At 42.3% G+C, this 22,249-nt stretch overlaps 1 protein-coding gene across 1 annotated transcript; it reads right to left on the reverse strand.

The window, feature by feature from the left end:
• Positions 1–246: 246 nt before the first annotated feature.
• On the reverse strand, positions 247–20,272 carry GYPA (glycophorin A (MNS blood group)). The gene is made up of 7 exons (XM_036314730.1): positions 20,142–20,272; positions 16,736–16,801; positions 10,104–10,190; positions 6,847–6,885; positions 5,301–5,386; positions 3,635–3,713; positions 247–1,170 (listed from the first exon to the last, which is right to left on the reverse strand). Exons 1-7 carry the CDS (start codon positions 20,176–20,178, stop codon positions 1,163–1,165), a joined length of 402 nt encoding a protein of 133 aa, XP_036170623.1. The 5' UTR covers positions 20,179–20,272; the 3' UTR covers positions 247–1,162.
• Between the last annotated feature and the right edge of the window lie 1,977 nt (positions 20,273–22,249).

Consider the following 22,249-nt stretch of genomic DNA (forward strand, 5'->3'; position numbering starts at 1 on the left):
AAAATAAATTTAAGTTGGCAGGTCAGATATGTACATAATATTCCTTATTATCGCACAGCAATGGAAAGCCACATGGATTTTTACTAATGTGGAAGTAGAATATCACAGGAAGGTACTTCTTTGTTTTTATACTGCTATTTATGTTTCACTATAAATGAGTGACAGCAGTATAGGCACAAAGCCTGAGTTTCATATCTAGAAATTTCTTTTAGATTATTTAAGCCAATTTTCAAAATCTAGGACTGGATGGATTAAAGAATTTATCTGAGAACACTAAAAAAGAATGCAACAGAAACCTATTAAAATATTCACCTGCATGTCAAGTTCGCACATCTTGTTGCATTTACAGAGTTGTTTCTTTTGCAAAGAAAAATCATTAATTCTTTTCTTTCTCAAGATTCTCTGACCATTTACATAAGTAACTCTTTCAGTGGAACACAATGAATGCATCAGAGAGTGGCCTGGAGAAGTTACTGCTGTAACATCAGACACATATAAATGAGCCATTTATATATATGTAACATTTTACTTTTTTTTAATGGGAAAAACTTTTTGTATTGATTTATGCATTAAAGGATGAATGTAAGTGTCATTTTATATATCTATGTCTATGCCTAAGCCTATGCACATGTGTCTGCATGTATATATGTATGTATGTATGCAAGGCATTTATTTCCAAGTACACACTTTATTATTGGGACTAAAGATATCATTGCCATTAGTGTATTAGCATATTTTGCTTATTCAGTAATGAAGGAAATGGTAGGATTTTATTTAAAATGAAAATAGATTCAGAAGTTTAGAATGCAAAAAGAACTTAGATTTTACCTATATTACAAGCTTTTCACTTGACAGCACAATTATTAAAATACAATAGAATAGAATTCCAAGTCAATTAACTATAAAAATTATGTTAACACACAAAAGCAACTATTTGAAATAAACTATTTGTTCTTCATTTTGAAATATTGACAAGTAGAGGCATTTTACATCATTGAGTCACAGGGCTCATTATGATGAAACTTTCATCCTGAAATTGTACAATTTAGGAATGTATACAATTTATTAGCGTGTCCAGTTTACATGTTAACTTGTCACTTGACTGAAGTCTCATGTCCTTTAGTTCTTCCAAAATTTGGCTTGTTGAGCAGATTCTCATTGATTATATTTCTGTAGAAGAATTATAGAAGGGAAAAAAACCCAATAGTATGAGACATAGTTTATATTTAAATACAACAGAAAATTAATGCATAAAATAAATTTCAGAATTCTACATTCTTACAGTGTTGTTCTTACATAAAACTGTTTGGAAATGAAAGAAATTTCCTTTAAGACTAGCTTTACTAGAGTTATGTGCAAAGATACAGAATTTCTTAGAAAATCTATTCTAAATGCGTTAGGTAAGAAACAAACATAATTGCTCTGCTTCTACTTTCACAGAGATGAGAAACTAACATAGAACTTGTGCAGGGGCAGAATATAGTGGGAAGGCAGTAAGTGATAAGTGAGTTGAATTACATATGTGTAACTTCAAAAAGTTAAGGTGAGCCTGGCTGGTGTGGCTCAGTGGTTGAGCATCAACCTATGAACCAGGAGGTTGCGGTTTGATTCCTGGTCAGGGCACATGCTCAGGTTTCGGGCTTGATCTCCAATGGGAGGTGTACAGGAGGCAGCCGATCAATAATTCTCTTCTCATCATTGCTGTTTCTATCTCTCTCCCTCTCCCTTCCTCTCTGAAGTCAATAAAAAACTTTTTTTTTTTATGATTCCCAAAGTCTAGAAAACCTAGGTAGCCTTTTGAAGGTAGGGGCTTGGTCCCAGTTAAAACTAGAAGCTGAACATTTACAGGACGTTGGCTCTGTCAGGATGTATGATAATCATAGGAAAACCTTCTATCAATGCAGAATCAGATCCTTTCCTTTGAGCGCTGAAGCCCATTCCACAGAGACTTGTTCTTGGTGGACATCTCCCAGAATAGATGCCACTTGGGTTTATGCTTCGGGCAAAGTTTAACAGGCACTAGATATTTAATTCGTGAGGTCAACTAAGAGGCCACTATGAATGAAATACATGAAACTGACTTGGTATTTTAATAAATATTCGAGACAGCAGCCACGACTCAGCTCTTATGAATTGCTCTCATGCTGGTATGGCGGCTTCACATTGTTTTCTGTAAGGGTGTTCTTTAATGTAAGAATCTCCCATTTTTTCAGGCTGGCAATAAACACTCTTTTAAAAGACAACACTGCGTGGGGAAATAGTATTCCAGACAACGAACAACCTGTACCCAGAGTTCTCCACATGTTGTGTATTTACTTTGCAACTGTGAGTGAAAATGAAAACGACTATGGCCATAACTGTCCTAGATGCTGTAGCTCATGTATTTCTCATGCAGTTTTACATGATTGACACTATCATTATGTCCCTATTAAATTATCTTTGTGTTAACTATCATTATCTCCCTATGAGTAGCTTGCTTAAGGTTGTAACTGTTAAAATATGGACTCAAATCCAGGTCTGGCTCCAGATCAGGGGCTGTTAAACCATACCTATTGCAAGGTCTCCTTGATATAACTTTATAGTTCGGAAAATAAGTGGACTAAAGAATTTTGTTTTTGCGTAACTTACAGCAAGCATGTCGTGGCCCACCGGCCGCAAGTTTGACATGCTTGACTTACAGTATTTGTGTTGCTTTTTTTAAAAAAAAGATCCTTTATGCTCTGGCAAGTTTTATCAGTGATTAGAGCATTGGACTGAACACTCAAGGCTTTGATTTCCGGTCAAGGGCATGTACCTCGGTTGCAGGTTCCACAGCCTGGTAGGGGCCTGTTCAGGAGGCAACCAATTGATGTCTCTCTCTCACATCGATGTTCTCTCTCTCTCTCTCTCTCTCTCTCTCTCTCTCTCTCTCTCTCTCTCTCCCTCCAACCGATTGCCCTGCAGAGGGAGGCCCAGGCCACCGGCCTGCAGGGCAATCAACCGGGGGGTGTTGGGGGTGGGTGGGAGATGAGGCTGGCTCTGAGATCGCTCCAAAGAGGGAGGCCCAGGCCACCTCTGTGTGGAGATCCATTGTGGAGCTCTAGCCAGGTGGGCTGGGCCTCCCTCTTTGGGGTGATCGATCACCCCAAAGAGGGAGGCCCAGGTTACCTGGCCAGCGGTGCTGTGTTGGGTGGGCAGGGCTGGCCAGCGATTTCCCTCAGAGTGAGGCCCAGGCCAGCCAAGCGATCGCACCCCATGCTTGTCGTGAGCAGAGAGAGGTGACCAGTGGTGGAGGGGGTGGGGGCGGCAGCACCACATAGATGGCAAGCAGTGGCAGTGGCAGGGGTTGGGCCAGCTGCTGGCACTGGGGGAAGGAAAGCCCTGATAGGCCCTGATCACCAGCCAGGCCTAGGGACCCTATCTGAGGGGTTCCAGATTGCAAGAGGGCACAGGCCAGGCTGAGGGACAACCTCCCTGCCCCCCCCCCCCCCCCCGCCCTGTGCATGAATTTCGTGCACTGGGCCTCTAGTAGAATACACTGGTAAATGAATCCCAATTGAACACACCCTTCCCAAATCAGAAAGACGTAACTCATTAATTTATTTCCCTTCCCCAAAGGCAAAAGGCAATAGGCAATAAGAATAGTCACACCAACCTGGATTTCCTGTTTCTACAGAACTTAAAGGAGCGTCTGGGTCATGTGAGAATGTAGATTGCACATGAAGTGAACGTTTCTATAAGTAAAAGGCAGAAAAATATTAATGTCAACATTTCCTAAACTTAAGACACTATAAAGAAAAAGATCTCAGATGAAAAAATTTTTTGGCTAAAGTTGTTCTCTTTGTAATTCACTTTGTAGAGTCTTTTTCCCCCCTTCTTTTTAGAAAGGTTATTATTTCATAGATACTTACAAACTTTTATAAACTTGTATTTGTACTTCTAAATAGTAAAATACTATTTGTCATTTCCATAGCTGAATTATTACTTCAAACATTGACTGCCTTACTTCCCTGCTATAATGAAAAGCTAAAATGGAAATATTATAGAGAGATAAAAATCTCTTAGTCATACTGACCATGACCCAATTTTACTATACGCATGTAGAAGATTTTCTCTGAATTTTGTCAACTAAGCATTTCATTGATTCTTTCAGATTTTAGATCAACTAAGAGAAGACAAAAACGTAGTTTGTCATATATGCTCAAACACAAGAAGAAAATCTCTTTAATATTTATTCTGCAGACAAGAGAAGACTGCCCGTATTCAAGTCTTCACAGAATCTCTCATATTAGTTCAAACACTCCATTACTTTACTTTTGTGTGGGGAGCCGCTATAGGGTTAAACCTCGGACTGACCTGTTGGCAAAGTCACAAACAAGTCCCAGCTTAGAGGGCACAGTCCTCTTAAGCATAATTAGGCTTGACCTTATGACGCTCCCTAGATCTTACCTGGGAAGCTCATGGGCTGAGGGAAGTGCAGCAAGAGCAAGAACAAAAGCAGGTGAAACTCAAAAGAAGAGTGTAACTATGTTTACCTCTGACTATAAAATAAAGGCTCAGCTTGCCTCGGGATCTTTCTCTGTGACCTCAGCCAGGCACAGGAAGATCCACGGAGACTGAAGAGAGCTAGAGAGTTCTGAACACTGTCTCCGTGTAAAGCATTCTTAGCCAACTCCGTCCACACCTTTGGGAACCCCTGGACTCCCGGGGCTGGACCCTGGCACTTTTGTTAAGAAAGTGTTCTTTAGAGAAGATCCATTTACATGGAGTAATGACAATCAAGCATAACGTTAGGTGATTAAGTCACATAAAAGAGGTAGTTAAAAAAAGGAAAGGGCAAAGGAATTTAGTGTAGAGTTACCATCAATCTTGCTATAGCTTCCCCAGCGCAGTGTTGTTACCCCACCAAACAAGCCTTTTAAACATTATTTATTTATTTAAAAAATTGATTCTAGAGAGAGGAAGAGTGAGAGAGGAGAGAGAGAGAGAGAGAGAGAGAGAGAGAGAGAGAGAGAGAGAGAGAGACAACATCGATCAGCCACCTCCCGCAGGTGTTCCAACTAGGGATTGAACCTGAAACCTGGATACGTGCCCTGACTGGGAATCCCCCTTTTGGTGTACTGGACAATGCTCCAAATCAACTTGTGTGTTCCATCCCCAGTCGGGCCTTTGGGAGGAGGCCAATTGATGTTTGTTTCTCACGTCGGTATTTCTCTCTCCTTTCTCTCCGTCTCCCTCTCCCTCTCCCCCTCCCTTTCCTTCTCTCTAAAACCAATAAACTAAAAAACCCAATAGCATCAATAGCCAAACTAAATTCTCACCTGAGTTAGTTTGCCAATAACATAAGCAAAAAGGAGTATAGTTCCAATGACACCAGCCAACACCCCCAAAATAATGACTATTGCCACTATGGGAGAAAAAGAGAGCAGAAAATTATAAAACTGTGACATAAAAGACCGCATATCAATTAAAGAAACATTAATATATTTTATCGTTTAAAAAACAAGATTTTCCGAAAAACCACGTGATGAACTGAACCTGTGAATAGTAAAGTCTTTTGTCCAAGGTCACACATCTGACAGAACCAAGACCCCAGGGTCCCACCTCCAAAGCCAGGGCTCTTCACAGGCCATGGGAAAAACCATGAAGTGTTTCACAGGCTCAAAGTGATGAGAGAAAATAATGTCTTGACATAGAAAGGGGTATTGGACAGTTCGGGTCACCTAGATTCTAAGCTTCTGTTCCTTCTACATTACCCTTATGCATGCTCTATAACATACTCACTGAGAAGATTTTTTCAAATCTTACATGCTGGGAAGAAAATAAAGTTTACGCTAGTGGTACTCCCGCACATTCATAGCATATTTGTAGAGATTCCAAGTTAAGTAAGTAGAAGGCAAAACGTATAGGTAAATGGCTTATTTATTTGGCTAATTTACACTTAAAAGTCTTATTATTGATTAAAAGAAAACAAAGTAATAGCCCAGCCTTTCTGTCCACCTAGCTGTAATGCAATAGTGATTCAGTTCCACAATTCATTGTGTGTGTGTGTGTGTGTGTGTGTGTGTGAGGTTTGGACACACGTCACGCGTGAAGGGCAGCTCAGAAATGCAGACTAGTAAGTAAGCACATAAATGACTAATGTCAGATCTACAGCAGCTGCTGAGGGAGAAAGTGTCAGTCCCCAGGTGGAGAGGGTTTGGAAGACAGCCCCACAGTGGTAGCATAGGGCCAGACATGAATAGAGATTGAGACATGAATGGTCTGTATTTATTCTTGATAAGGGGTCAATTAGTGACATGACTTGTTACTCTTTGCTTTCTTCATGGTAGGGATAAGAGAAGTTCAGTTGTTTTATAAGCTCTTAAAGAGACTTTTCTCTAGTAACTACGGTGGTTAGAAAGCTAAAAAGGTCTAACTGAAAAGGAAAATTACTGTTGCCCTAGCCAGTTCTCACAGTGGATAGAGCATCGGCCTGCGGACTGAAAGGTCCCAGATTCGATTCCGGTCAAGGGAATATGCCTGGGTGGTGGGCTCGATCCCCAGTAGGGGGCGTGCAGGAGGCAGCTGATCAATGATTCTCTCCCTCTCCCTTTCTCTCTGAAATCAATGAAAGTATATATAAAAATAGAAAAAAATATTATCAAGTTATGTATTGCTATTTCCAAAATGTTTAAGAAAATAAGACATGCCTATTTTAATTTTAAAAAGAGCATATTTTGTTTGCCTTTACAATATTGTGTGATTAAAATTAATAACATGTGCTTTTGTTTTTAAATGTGATGCTTCTTATTTTCTTAGGCATTTGGAACTAGCAACACATAGCTAAACTGGACAGATTGTTAGTCCATGTAAACGATAACATACCTGGTGCTGAGAACATGTGCTTAAGGTGTTTGCTTCGTCCTAAAAAGACAAAATTTCAAAATAAGTCAGAATGCATATGTTACCATGTCTAAAATATACCATTTTGGAATTAGATTATTTAGTGGGTTTCTTTTTTTTTTAAAATTGTGTTTAGGGAGCTATTGTTCAAATTTCAACAGCTGCTAAAACTTATGAGATACTGTCTTACTATTAATAATTTCATATCTACTTTCAACTACCCAACAAGCTTTCAAGGGTCAGAAATTAGCAAGCAGTCTTATTGATTGAAGTGCAGAGTATTATAAAATACTGAAAGAACTATCTATTGATTTCCACAAGAAACAGGGCATAAAAAAAAAGTAAAAATAGTCCTGGCCAGGTGGCTCAGTTGGTTGGAGTGTCGTCCCGTAAGCCAAAAGGTGACGGGTGCAATTCCCATGTGGGACTTGAACGAGAGGCAACTGATTGATCTTTTCTCTCTCAAATCAATAAAAACACATCCTCGGGTGAGGATAAAAATAATGTAAAAATAAAACAATAAAAAATTTTTATTTTAAATGTAAAAACGGTGAGCAGAAAGGAGATACATTGAGTCATCACCCCACATGGACTTCAGTCGAACCCAAAAGAGGTACATTGCTATCTATTTTCCAGATTTATGCCACTCTTTGAATCCAAATTCCTGTTGTGTCTCCTCTGAGCTTCTGTCCACAGTCCCCCTAAATGCTTTGTCTGCAGAAGTTCCCAGCACAGTTGCCCTAATGCTTCGCCAGTTACTCCCCCTTTTCAGTCCACAGTTTACATTTCTTTTTCTGCTGTCTCCAAATACCACTTTATGTCATGAAGCCCTCTTCCTACTACAACCACACGATTTTCCTGCATTTAATTGTTACCAATAACATATTGCACTGTATCATGTCACATCGCCCAGGTCTCGGTATGTCCGCTCACTCTGGAGCAGTCATTTACAAAGGTTAACGGGGCTTGTCTTCTCTGTGGCAGGTGCAGCTGTGGTGGTGGACGAGCTCTGGCGAAGAACAGATGGGGTTTCAGCCTCCCACTGGCTGGACGGCCTTGGACCTGTTATGTCATCTCTTTGTGCTTTAGTTTTCTCTTGAGCAAATGAAGACTGTAACACCTATCTCTTTGGGTTCCTATAGGGATCAAATCAGGGAGTGCATGAACACTCTCAGCGCAACACCCACCCCACTGGCTGTTATTTATCGGATTCACAACTGTCCGCAGATGGCCTTTAAATGTGTTCTGGTTTGACACCACCACATCGACTTCACGTTTGAAAACTGGGTTGTTTAATTGGACTCAGAAGCCCAATAATTAGTTCCAAGCCCTTAGCATAATTTTCCTCTCTTGGTCACTGTTAAAATGTGTTGCTTCCATTTATCTTGCTCTATTTTCTCGATGATTCTATTAGCCAATGATTCCGTAGTCACTGTAAGTCTTCTCTGGGGCTTGATTTTAAACCTGGAGTGTCCTGCTTCGACCCTATCTACAAGGACCCCCTTTCATTCAACCTGCTCTTGCAAAGTCATCTTCTCCCCAGAGAAATCGCCGGAGAGTGGACGCCGCCAAACCACCCTTATCTCAGCAACCAGCTTGGCTCATAGTGATAGTGATTAGGCACTTCTATGTGTCAGACTCCGCGCTAAGCAATTTTACACACATTTTCACCACAATCCCTCCTCTCCCCCACAACCTCTCCTCTCCCCCACAATCCCCCCTCTCCCCCACAACTCCTCCTCTCCCCCACAGCCGCTCCTCTCCCCCACAGCCCCTCCCCCACAGCCCCTCCTCCCCCACAATCCCTCCTCTCCCCCACAACCCCTCCTCTCCCCCACAACCCCTCCTCTCCCCCACAATCCCTCCTCTCCCCCACAATCCCTCCTCTCCCCCACAATCCCTCCTCTCCCCCACATCCCCCCCTCTCCCCCACAACCCCTCCTCTCCCCCACAACCCCTCCTCTCCACCACAATCCCTCCTCTCCCCCACAATCCCTCCTCTCCACCACAACCCCTCCTCTCCACCACAATCCCTCCTCTCCACCACAACCCCTCCTCTCCCCCCACATATCCCCCCTCCCTCCCCCACAATCCCCCCTCTCCACCACAATCCCCCCCTCTTCCCCCAACAATCCCCCCTCTCCCCACAATCCCCCCCTCGCCTCCCCCACAATCCCACGCTCTCTCCACCACAATCCCCCCTCTCCTCCCACAATCCCCCCCTCTCCACCAACAATCCCCCCCTCTCCCACAATCCCCCCCTCTCCACCACAATCCCCCCTCTCCCCCACAATCCCCCCCTCTCCACCACAATCCCCCCTCTCCCCCACAATCCCCCTCTCCCCACAATCCCCCTCTCCCCCACAATCCCCCCTCTCCCCCACAATCCCCCCTCTCCACCACAATCCCCCCTCTCCCCCACAATCCCCCCTCTCCCCCACAATCCCCCCTCTCCACCACAATCCCTCCTCTCCACCACAATCCCCCCTCTCCCCCACAATCCCTCCTCTCCCCCACAGCCTCTCCTCTCCCCCACAATCCCTCCTCTCCCCCACAAGCCCCTCCTCTCCACCACAATCCCTCCTCTCCCCCACAGCCCCTCCTCTCCCCCACAGCCTCTCCTCTCCCCCACAGCCTCTCCTCTCCCCCACAATCCCTCCTCTCCCCCACAGCCCCTCCTCTCCCCCACAATCCCTCCTCTCCCCCACAGCCTCTCCTCTCCCCCACAATCCCTCCTCTCCACCACAGCCCCTCCTCTTCCCCACAGCCCCTCCTCTCCCCCACAGCCTCTCCTCTCCCCCACAATCCCTCCTCTCCACCACAGCCCCTCCTCTCCCCCACAATCCCTCCTCTCCCCCACAGCCCCTCCTCTCCCCCACAATCCCTCCTCTCCCCCACAATCCCTCCTCTCCCCCACAATCCCTCCTCTACACCACAATCCCTCCTCTCCCCCACAACCCCTCCTCTCCACCACATCTTTGGCTCCCTCCACGTGGCCCCATTTCACAGACACAGGCATCCTTCAGGTTCTTTTGCTGGGTGGCTTCATGCCTTTAACCCAAAGTATTGTTTCTGTGAGACAGTCCAGAAGTGAGACCTTTTGGAAGTTTAGGGACTGTCTAGTTATTAGCTTCCGTTTCTTAGACTTAGCCACTGTTTTCTCGCACCAACAGGTCCCATGAAATAGTGTTGTGTCATAACAATAACTCCAGGGCAACTATTTAAAAATATGGACAAACCTTGTGGGGTGGTTTTATGTGTTGTAACTGGAAGTTCCGTTGGTCTTTGACTAGCAGGAGTATGTTCAACTGGTAAGGGAGTCCCAGCTGTGTGAAATAGAAGTTGAGAAAGGCATTAAGAGTGAGGTGATGGCGTAGAGCACAGAGCACATCACAAAAGACAGATTTATCCCATGTCTCTCCCACATGCATAGCATTTTACAAAACTCAGGGAAATTGTCTGTTCCGTGCCTCCCTTGCTCCATTTCCCAGATACAGTCCTATTTCCTCAGTAAAAATTAAAACAAAGACACTTTAAATTCAATTTTCTTCTGGCCTCATAGGAGGTAAATCAGTTCTAAGGTTCCTTACCCACACTTCTTTTCTTTCTTTATACTCCTCAGGGACTTGAGCTACTTTCAAATTTCAAGGTAAGGAAATGAAAATTCCACAATATGTACCCCCAACAGCCACCAAGAGAGTTCTAACACTACTGTTCATAGCCAGAGCGCTCAGAGCTATCTGGGCCTCCCAGGTTTCTCAGGCCCTTATCAGCTAACAGACATCTGTGGATATAGTTATGCAAAGCTGTGAAATTTCTCTTGAATAAGTGGATTTTAAACAGGGCTTTTTACAATAGACTCCTTAGTTGGGTCTACTTGGTAGAAAAGATCCAAATGAACTTGTGATCATTAAACAACAGGTGTGGTTTGCCTAAACCTCTTAAGGACTAGATTATGCGAAGGGTCAACCCTTTCTCTCTCTCTCTCTCTCTCTCTCTCTCTCTCTCTCTCTCTCTCTCTCTCTCTCTCTCTCTCTCTCTCTCTCTCTCTCTCTCTCTCTCTCTCTCTCTCCTGTGCTCTGAGCCCATAGCTTTCTGTATCTAGATCAGCTTTCACTGTCTGTTTGCATTGTTTTTAGATTACAGGTTAATTTAAGTATTGTCCTATTTCATTCACAATGCATTTTATGTTTTATATTAAAAGGACACTTGGAACTTTAAATCCAACTTCCTTACCATACAAATAAGAAATTTGATGCCATCAAAATTAAATGATTAGCTCAGGTTAACAAGCTGGTAAGGACAGAAACAGTGACCTAGTTCTGCTGACTCCCACTATTCTTCCCACCTCCCAGATCGCTGCCTGATTGAGATCTTGTCAGCAAGATGCCTTTGATGTTTTAGCTTACCGATTGGTGAACACTGGGGTGTGTTGTACACAAAACAAGACAAGTAAATTTCTTGAGAGGTTCTAGAATTTTAACGATTAGGTAGTTTTCATTTTGACGATTTTTTCACACCAATTTATTGTGCTATTTACATCACATCTCTTAGCCCTCAGTGTCCTCTTGCTACTAAGAGAAACTGTTTTCTGCCCTAGCACTATTGACATGTGGGTCATTTTCTTACTCCCTTCACCTCTTCTAACACATCCATTCTATACCTGAAAAATGCCACCTCTCTCTCCAAGAGAGGTATGTTGACCTTGAGGTATGATGGCAGATGTGTCCAGCATCTGGCTACCCAGCAACAGGTGGGTTGTGGGGCAGCACTTCACATTTCCTAAGCTGCTCTGGGCTCTGGACAACTTACTCTATCCTATTTGCAACTGGCTGGACCTTGAAGGGAGGGTAGAGTTTTAAGTGGAAATGGGGAGGAGGGGGAATTGAAGTAAAGAAAGGGCATGGGCTGGGCTAACAGGGAGAAGGGAGAGGACGTGTGCATTCAAGCGGAGGCCAGGGGGCAGTGTGCAAGAAAAGGGAGGCAAACCTCTCAGGTGGACAAGAGTTTAATGTTCACGTGGAAAATTAGTGTAAAATAAAATAGAAGGGAAGGTTGGGCAAGGCCTCAGACCCCTAGTTTAAAAATCTGTTTTCATTCCCTAGACACCAAAATGCCATTTGCTATGGTGCTTTGTACAAAGTACGTATTTGTGACCTGAACTGAATACCAACATTTTAAGTTTGGGAAGGGTGGAATGAATGAATGAACGAACGGATGAATGAATGACTATACCACCCAGAATAGGAAATATTCCAAATGTGCATGGTTTACAGTTTACATTTGCATTAACATTTAAATTGTTTCAACACATTCACCTCTTTCCTCTCATCCTCACGGCCCTGACCTCGCAGTTGCTCTGGAACACTCCACCAGCCTGCGAGGTCTGTGTGTTGGGGGAAGGCCCTGCCACTGCTCCTCTTGCACCAAGGAGGTTGGGCGACTTGTGGGCCCAGAACACAAGGGATATAATTGGGAATAGGAGGCTACCCATGAAACCCCCGCTCGCCCCAGCAGTGGGCACTTCTAACGCGGGATGTTATTAGAAAGAACAGCAGTAAAATGCAATGTTGGGCGAGGGCCCTGCAGTTTTGCTCTGTGCCAAAACTTCCAGCACCTGGGCTCCTGTCACAAAGTGATAAGTCAGTTCATGCAGCAGCTGGCTTGGTTTTGGTTCCCTCCTGACTTGCAGTTGATAGAAGTGTTATCTTGCAAAAACAAACTCTTCCAAGGATACACCCTGCCTATGAAATATTTGACTTCAATAGTTTCCAAGTCAGAAACCTAAATATTCTGAGTGTTATAGGTTTGGGCATTGTGATGACCGTGAAACCTGATAGATGAATTTATTTGTGGAAGTTCTGCACGGTTAATTTGTGGTAAAACCTGGGGCAAGAACTCACATCTGCTGATTCTCAGTCAGTGCTTTTTTCTGCTGAACTGTACTGTGTTACACAGAATGCATGTGTGAATGGGGGTCTTTCCTGTTCCAGAGAGTGTTTGGAGAAGGCTAGTGCTGTGAAGTAATATTTTTTTAAAAATATATTTTTATTGGTTTCAGAGAGGAAAGGAGAGGGAGAAAGAGAGATAGAAACATCAATGATGAGAGAGGATCATCGATTGGCTGCCTCCTGCACGCCCCCTACTGGGGATCGAGCCTGCAACCCAGACATGTGCCCTCGACTGGAATTGAACCTGGGACTCTTCAGTCCACAGGCAATCCAGCCTGTGGCTTTAACCACTGAGCAATCCAGCCAGGGCTGTGAAGTAATATTTTAAGGGAAACATTCAGTTTTGTTGTTGAACCAAAGGCTGAAAAACTCAGCCCAGGTCAAGGTGTGATAATAGAATCGTATGTCCATCTGTTGTCATTCACTGTGCATTCTTGGAAGGGTTTTAATAAGCTAAAGTAGCCACTTAAAATTTAGAACAATGGAACTTTCTAATGGGTTAAGTGTTTGGTATGATAACATTTGAACCTAGTCTTTGTTGACTTTTCCCCATGGGTTTAAAATATTTCCAAATAAAAATTTGGGAAAAGAAATATAGTAATATAGTGTATTATATTCATGTACACACAAAGAAAATATGTTTTACCTTTCTATTATTATTATTATTTGGTTAATCCTCACCTGAGGATATTTTTCCATTGATTTTTTTAGAGAGAGTAGAAGGGAGAGAGAGAGACAGAGAGAAACATCAATGTGAGAGAGACGCATTGATTGGTTGCCTCCTGCATGCATCCCGACCAGGGTCCGGGAACCTGCAACCAAGGTGCATGCCCTTGACCAGAATCAAACCTTCAGTCACCTGAGACAGTCTATCCATTGAGCCAAACTGCCTAGGGCTTTTTCACTTATTCTTGTGTTTTTGTTTTTGTTTTTTTAAACATCTCTTCTACTATAATTGGAATAGGTAGCTACTTCTTCAAAATATCTTCCATGCTTAAAATTGCCATGTAGTAGTGATTAATACATTTTAAAAAATAAAGTGGGCAAAAATTTATTTAGCTTTTTGGTAGCCAATGCACATATATAGACACACAAATAAATTGCAGAAAAATTTTATGTATCACAAATATAGATATAAAATTCTTAACACAAATATTAAATGCAGTACGATATTAAAAGAATATTCTACAAAAGCCTAGTGCAGTGATGGCGAACCTTTTGAGCTTGGCGTGTCAGCATTTTGAAAAACCCTAACTTAACTCTGGTGCCGTGTCACATATAGAAAGTTTTTGATGTTTGCAACCATAGTAAAACAAAGATTTACATTTTTGATATTTATTTTATATATTTAAATGCCATTTAACAAAGAAAAATCAACCAAAAAAATGAGTTCGCGTGTCACCTCTGACACACGTGTCATAGGCTCGCCATCACTGGAGTGGTTTATGCCAGGATGGAAGTAATGCAATATCATAATGTTCATTGATATGAATCATCATTTCAACATATTAAAGAATAAAAATACATTTATATGAAGAGAAAGTAATAGGATTAACAGACATTCCTAAAGAAAGGAAACAAAAGCTTAAGAAGTGTTCCTGGCCCAGCCAGCATGGCTCAGTGGTTGAGCATTGACCTATGAACCAGGAGGTCATGGTTCATTTCCCTGTCAGGGCACATGGCTGGGTTGTAGCCTCGATCCCCAGTAGGGGGTGTGCAGGAGTAGCCGATCAACGATTCTCTCTCATCATTGATGTTTTTATCTCTCTCTCCCTCTCTGAAATCAATAAAAATATATTAAAAGAAAAAGAAAAAGAAAGGAGAGCTCTTTATGGGTCACATTCAGCCTTTGTACTCTTAACCTCCTGATACCGTAACTTATGGCAGTTTCCATTCCAATTACAGATTTTCCACTTTACCTTTGTACCACCTATGTCCTTAGGCACTGTGAATCCAGTGATACAAACATTTATCCAGTGATAAAGAAAAGGAGTTCTGTACTTCCAAAAAATCATACGTAAAGAGAGGGTCATGGCATTTATTTTGTTTTCACATCTTCATTAAAGAAAAATGAGAATTTGACGACGATGTTAATAGTTCTTACTGAATATTTTCTATGTACCAGGCACCATGCCAAGCTCTTTACATAGATTATTTCATTTTATCCTGATAACTTCAATATGGAGTAGGTATTATCCCCATTGCACAGACAGAAAAACAGAGATTCACACAATTTAAAAATATAGTCAGTGGGCAGTGAAGCTAGATGCCAACCCAGGAGGTTTGACTGTAGGGCCCTCGTCCTTAACCAATATTTTTTACTTCCTTCCCCAGGAGAGGATAACAATTCATCCCCCACTCTGCTCTCCAGAAATCTGCACTGTTGACATTTTTGTGCAAATCTTTCAGATATTTTTTCTAGATATGTTTATAAATATATACTTAAAAATTACTCTGTGTAATATTCTGAAACCTGCCTTTTCCTCATTCAAAGAGCATTTTTGTCCATATTAGGGGAAACACTTGTAAAACATTTTAATGGCTTCATAATGTTACATTTGATGCATAAATCATGGTTTACTTAACCCCTGTCATGCTTTTGATTACATAGGCTGTTTCTGCTTCATATTAAACTTTTTAAAAATATTTTTTTATTGATTTAAGAGAGGAAGGGAGAGGGAGAGCGAAACAGAAACATCAATGATGAGAGAGAATCATTGATGGGCTGTCCCCAACTGGGGATTGAGCCTGCAACCCAGGCAAGTGCCCTTGACCGGATTTGACCCCCAGGACCCTTCAGTCCACAGGCCGAAGTTCTATCCATTGAATCAAACCAGCTTGGGCAAGAGGTCTCCTTTCAGATTGGACTGGAAGAAACTCAGCCGACCACCTTTAACTTGATCCCTTCGCATTTACTACCAGGGATCTAAACTTCTCTTCCCTGAGGCAAGAGCATTTGTTTTTCTTGTTCTACCTAATTCACTGATGAAATTGAAGAACATCTCTGTGGATTTATGCACACCTCAGTGGGGAGAAACCCAGACCCTTTTGCGTCGGACCTTCAAAGCAAACTGCTGAGTTGGAGTCTGACCTAAAATGTCAAGGGGAGCAGGTCCTCCACGCCCCGAGGGTCAGACCCCTCCTCCTGCTCTGTGCACCGGGGGTGCTAGGGGGCTGAGAGAACTACCACATTTAATGCTTTGGGGCTTACAGTGCTTTTGAACTGATTTACTTTTCTGGGAGAGGGATGCGAACACTGCCTGACTCCCACGATGTGATAGAAGTCTCCCAGTGACTGAAGTGACTAAAGGTCCTATATGTGGTCACGTTTCCGATACTCTTAGCTACTGAAGCATGGTCTTTGGGGACTTGGGGAATCATAACAGGAACAAGCCATATAAAAAAACAGAAGATGGGATACGTATTAATGGTGGGTTATCCCATGTTCACCATCAGTTGTTGCTCTTTTCTCTACCAAATCCCTGAAATCAGTTTCAGCATACACCATAACCAAGTGTTCGAGTAGCAGTAAACCGTGATGAAATGAACGCTGGTATCTTGGTTTTCCTCCACCAATGTTTGTTGGCATTCTTTCTAAGAAGGAGACCTCTTAGAAAGCAGAGATTGTATTTGTTCAGTTCACTTGTAAAAATATTTTAAACTTTTCCTGATTACAAATTATGACTCTCCTGGCAGAAAATTTAGAAAGTATTAAAAAGCAGAAAAAAAAAAACATTCCCCACACCCAGAGATAGCCCTGGGATGTTTCTTTTCTGAGTTTTTCTTTAGTTTTAGTTTAGTTCATTTATCACAGAAAACTACACAGATAGGTACTTATTAAATGTATGGATATGACGATAAAGGCTGGAAATCTATTACCCACTTGCAGGTTTAAAATTAAAACTCGGGAAATCTATTACCCACTGATGTTTGATCAACGCTGTCCGTCGGAGGTGCAGAGGTGGCAGTTGATGTCAAAATATAACCTATAACGACAAGTTGGGAAAAGTACTTAAAATGTGCTTCCCAAGTAGGTTCATTGATGTTTTCAATAATCCTCCAGAAAACAAAGTAGAAAGAAATTTATCACAAGTATGCTAATTTTGCAATTTAAAATTAGTGTAAGTTAACTTCAAGATACCATCCATTCTTTTCCCTCTCTTAGGATTCCTCCTTCAAAGAAATTCATAGTAGAATGCCTATTTCTTTCCAAAAACCCAATTTCACACCAAGCTAAAGGGATGTATAGGTGTGAGAACCAGACTCCCGTCATCTCAGGCTGACCTTTGAGGACTCATTGAAGTTTAGAGATGAAAAGGATTTTAGATGCCATCTATTCTGTACTTTATTTAATGTACATAAGGAAACTGAGGCCCATGGAGGTTCTTTGATTTTGCACAATTAAAGTAGTCCACAGCAAAATTCTGGTTATTTGTCATTTGTGCCACTATTATTTACCGAGTGCCTTCTGTGTGCCTAGCAATGTGTGGGATACAGAAATGAAGACCCAAGTTTTAATTTTAAAAAATGTATAAAGTCTTGTGGTCCCTGAAATCCGACTTAGAACTCTTTCCTAAAGAAGTAAACGGGCAGAAAGGCGCGTTTCTTGGGTCACTGAAGAAAAAGCGCTGCCTTGTTTCTTTAGGTCATCCGTAGCACGCGCTTGTCATTCACACTGGTGTGCCTGCGGTGTGTGTAACCAGATGCACAGGTGATCATTCTCTGCCTACGCGAGTCCTCCTTTTGCGTAAACAAATAAAAACAACATTCTCTTTTTGCCTTTTCTTCTCTCCCTCTACTTCCTTCCTTGCTGGTTCAACCAATATTCTACTACAGGTCATGAGCTGGGCTAGATTCTGGGGCTACGCCAACGAATAATTCAGGAGTGATAATACCTGTCCCTTTGGATTTTCCAATTAAATCAGCATATTATGACCTAGAATTCAAATTTTGCATGATGTTTAAAGTAAAATCAGGAAACTTTAGAGGGTGCTGGCTTAGGGTATAATTTCTTAGTTGAAGTGATATAATACTGTATTCTCAAATTCTTAGCATCAGAAGCTGATTTTCAAACAAAAGCTTGGCCTTTCCTTGAACACACTAAGTTCTCTCCTATCTCAGAACTTCCGCCCTCTACCTTCCAGTGCCCTTTCCCCAGCTTTTGCAAGGTTGGCTTTTTCTCACTGTTCACCTCTCAGCACAAATGTCACCTGGAGAAAAACTTCCGGCCACCCATTTCCAAAGCAGCCTCTGCTTATGTTTACCACCTTACCTGGTTTCATTTTCTTTGTCTTATTTTTTTGTTGTCAGTTATTTTAACAGGTTGCTTGTTCTGTTAATTGTCTGTGGACCTTGCCACTGTTTCCTCCGCCCCCCTCACTGAATGTACCCTTCCCGGGAGCTCATTTGTCTTACGACTCTGGCCTCAGTGTTGGGCACCTGACATAGAATTACTGAATGAACCAATGAGGGAATGATTGGAAAGAAAACCATTTGCAAAAAACTAACTCTCCATGAGGCAGATGATACTTGAGGTTAGAAATACTGGCTTTAGCCTTAAGATTACTGGAGAAAGCAAAACCATCATTTCTTTTTCCCTTGCCAATGATGTTTACCCTCCCTCACATTTTTTAGGTTTCCTCTTCAACTAAAGAGTCAAGGGGGGCTGTTTCCATACCTGTCTGTGATTCTGTAAAGTAGTCACATTAAGAGACTTTCCGTGAAGGGCTTCGGAAGATGCAAAGATTGTAAGAGCGCTAGCCTTGAAGGCCTAGGGAGCCTTCCGAGTCATGTGGCCTCGCTGAGCTCCCGTGAAGTATCATTTAAGGCATGACTCCACTGTCTGCTTGAGCAGGTGTAGACATGCAGAATTTACTTCTTTTCCAGGCATCCTTCCTGAATTGGGGGCAGCTTGAAGATGCATCCAGTTTTTCCAGATCTTGGGCCCCACCCAAAGGAAAGGGTGGTGTCTACTTTGAGTGATCCTACCTGGCCCTCTGGGACAACACAAAGGAGACCTCTCCTCTCTTCTTGTAAAACTCTACAAATATTTGAATATATTTAAATATCACACCCTGTACCCTCCATTTGTTTTTTTCAAGAGGAATGTTTTCACACTTTGCTTCTTAAAAAACTTTGGAGCAACTTCATTAGTCTTTGGTTTTCCTCTTCTCAGAAATCACCACTACATATCTAGGTTTGTTCCCTAGTCTATAATTATTATCGTTCTTACATACTTATTTAGTACTTTATTATGTGCTAGACACTGGAGGCAGTACATTGGTTACTTTCTCAAAGTCCTCACGTGATTACTATGGAGCAGATACTAACACTGTCTACGTTTCATAGATGAGGGTGTTGAAACAAAAAGAGGTAAGCAATCTGATTTCATTGTTCTCCAACCTTTCAGACGTGGAACCAGATTTGAACCCAGTTCCCCCTGACCCTCAGGTCAGCGCTTTGACTGTTACACAATTTCCTCCCCTGAAGTCCCTTAGCAAATGCTGGCTCTCTTCCCTGCTTCCCACAAGGTGCCCAGGAGGCGCCTGCTACTTGCTCTGACTCCAGTTAGAGAAATGTCTGTCGGGCTAAATATCACTGCTTCTCCTTCTCTACGTGCTGGGCGCTAGTATTTCTAACACACAAACACTGCCTTTCGAGAAGATGATCACCATAACATTCTCAGGAAGAGGCCAAAAATAATGAGAATTTACCCTTACATTGTTTCTTTATTTTAATAAATTGATTTAGTTGTGTCCCCAAACCGAGTAACACCTAAGCCAAGACAGTTGTTATTTCTTTTCCCACCTCACACCTCAGTAACGGACTCACAGAGTGACGCCTGTAGTTACTGAGTCCATGCGTGTGGCTTGTACCTTTCTGACAGGAGGAGGAGGAAGTTATAATATTCTGGGAAACTTGCTAAAAACGGAGGACCAGGTATCTATCCTCGTCCTCATTAATGACTCTTTTATTTAGAAGTTCACCTCATTAAAACGTAAACAAAGCAACTAATGTATTTGCACAGAAATAGTTCTCATACTCGTTGATAGAATTCTTTTAACCTAGCGAGGCTGAGAATTAAAGCATGCGCCTCACACTGGAAAACGGTGATCCGGCCACAGTTACTGGCTCCCTCGTGCTATTTCCTCCACTTTGACAGCCGAGTCCCAATAAAATCCCTCCAGCAAACTGGGATCTGAGATGGTACTCATTTATTTATTCATTTGAATAAGACAGAACTAAAGTGGGATAGTTTATATTTTAATCTATAACCTTATATCCAATATAACAGCCTTAGGCTAAGAAAAAAAAAATTCCACTTACCTGACAAGAGTAATGCAATTATTATTTTTTCGTACATCCTGAGATCATGAGCTGGCTCACAGAAGTCAGGGCACGAGGAGCAGCTGGGACGGTGGAGTGTCAGCCTGCAGCCCCAGCCTGCACCCTGTTATCTGCCAGGCCCACCTTCCCGCCGGCATTGCTGATAGGCTGGGGTGGCATTTTAAATTATGCAAAGTTGTCAAACGCCTGTCAATAAAGGTGCGTGGGTATGTGCTGAATTGGGATTATTAAAGTGTTAAGTAAAATCTCCACTTCGAGGAACTGGCTGCTCCATGTTCATTTTACTTTACACAAATGAAGTGGGCATGGCAAGTAGCAGAAGGCAGGAGCCGCCCCACTGGACAAACAAGAACTGGACCGTGGAGGCCTGAGGCCAGGACACCAGCAGGCTGTGGTGACTGTTAGGGAGTTAGCCACCTGGACATGTTTAATGTGGAGATTCTTGGGTGCCAGGAGGAAAGAGACTCTTTACCTGTAGAATAAATGAATTTGAGAACTTCAGTGATTATTTGAGTGCTCTGAGGTTTGAACAAACTCTCACGACAGGCTACACAGCTACAGAAGAATACAGGAGACACAGGAAATCTCTGATTCAAAACAGTTTGAACTGAACAGCTGCCCAAATAGGTGCACAACCAGTGAGACTTTCTCTCTAAAACGTGCCCCACCGGGCAAGGGTAAGTTAATGCCCAAACAATAAATTCAAGTGCTCAACACCGAAACAAACAGGCAAACCAAAGCCCTTGTTGCAAAGAGGGTTAAAATGAGGGGCAGGGCCAGCTGAGGAAGATCAGTTTTAAAGGCAGACAGAACAAAAGCAACAGGAATTAGATCTGAAACAGCACAAAAGAAGGGGAGTGGACCCTTCACCTAAATTGTCCTACTTCCTTAAGAGTGTTTGTGAAAGTTGTCAAATATGTTGTATTTACATTTTTACCCTGAAATATGGTTTTTAAAAATTATGAAATGATGTTTGCAACTTTGGAAATTGAGTCACAGACTGAAAAATCACTTAGGGGAAAGGATGGAGGTAAATATCAACTAACATCCTAAGAGGAGGTGCCTGAGGCTGAGGAGGAGATGGGGAGCTGAGATTGGGGGAGATGAAGACTGAGGGACCTGACCGGTTTGGCTCAGCGGATAGAGCGTCGGCCTGCGGATTCGGGGGTCCCGGGTTCGATTCCGGTCAGGGGCATGTACCTTGGTTGCGGGCACATCCCCAGTGGGGACTGTGCAGGAGGCGGCTGATTGAAGTTCCTCTCTCATCGATGTTTCTAACTCTCTATCCCTCTCCCTTCCTCTCTGTAAAAAATCAATAAAATATATATATATTTTTAAAAAAAGACTGAGGGACACAGGGACTCTGAGGGAGAGTGGGGGGATCTTAAATCCCCAGAAGCCTTGAGCCCCTCTTAAGACCCTGACAATTTATGCAAAACAGTGCAGCTAAATTTACAAATAGTTAAATTGAACCAATATTTTGTAAACCAATACTTTGCTTAAATTCAGTGTTGTTGTGGGTGGATATCAATCAGTTGGGTTCAGAAATTGTTCTCAACAGACAGCCAAATGAAGGAGATTTTGTGGATATGAATATAATCATTTTACATGATTTTATATTGATAAGGGGAGAGCAATTAGCATGAGCTTTAAAAATGTTATTTCCCTTTGAAAATGGGTAAATAAATTAGTCACTATCCTCCCAATGGACCATCAGGCAGCCGTTAAAATCATATTTTTGCCCTAGCTGGTTTGGCTCAGTGGATAGAGCATCGTCCTGTGAAGTGAAGGGTCCCGGGTTTGATTCTGGTCAAGGGCACATGCCTCAGCTCGATCCCCAGTAGGGGGCGTGCAGGATCAATGATTCTCCTTCATCATTGATGTTTTCTCTCTCTCTCTCTCTCTCTCTCTCTCTCTCTCTATCCCTTCCTCTCTGAAATCAATAAAAATATATTTTAAAAAAATCATGTTTTCAATAATAGTTAATGATATGGTGACTCAGGATAAAATAGGTAAGTGGAAAGCAGCAAAATACAAAACTGTCTATACAAAAATAAATACCTATTTGATTATTTTTTCTTTCAGGC

The sequence above is a fragment of the Myotis myotis genome, unplaced genomic scaffold, assembly GCF_014108235.1.
Source record: "Myotis myotis isolate mMyoMyo1 unplaced genomic scaffold, mMyoMyo1.p scaffold_m19_p_6, whole genome shotgun sequence".
Classification (NCBI taxonomy): domain Eukaryota; kingdom Metazoa; phylum Chordata; class Mammalia; order Chiroptera; family Vespertilionidae; genus Myotis; species Myotis myotis.

What these genes read in the sequence shown, in the direction of transcription:
- GYPA (XM_036314730.1), bottom strand. Translation starts at nt 20,178, where the DNA reads ATGTACGAAAAAATAATAATTGCATTACTCTTGTCAG. An exon ending in GCACATGTTCTCAGCACCAG is followed by an intron (nt 5,387 to 6,846) that starts GTATGTTATCGT and finishes TTTCTCCCATAG; the next exon opens with TGGCAATAGTCATTATTTTG. An exon ending in TTATTGGCAAACTAACTCAG is followed by an intron (nt 3,714 to 5,300) that starts GTGAGAATTTAG and finishes TTTTACTTATAG; the next exon opens with AAACGTTCACTTCATGTGCA.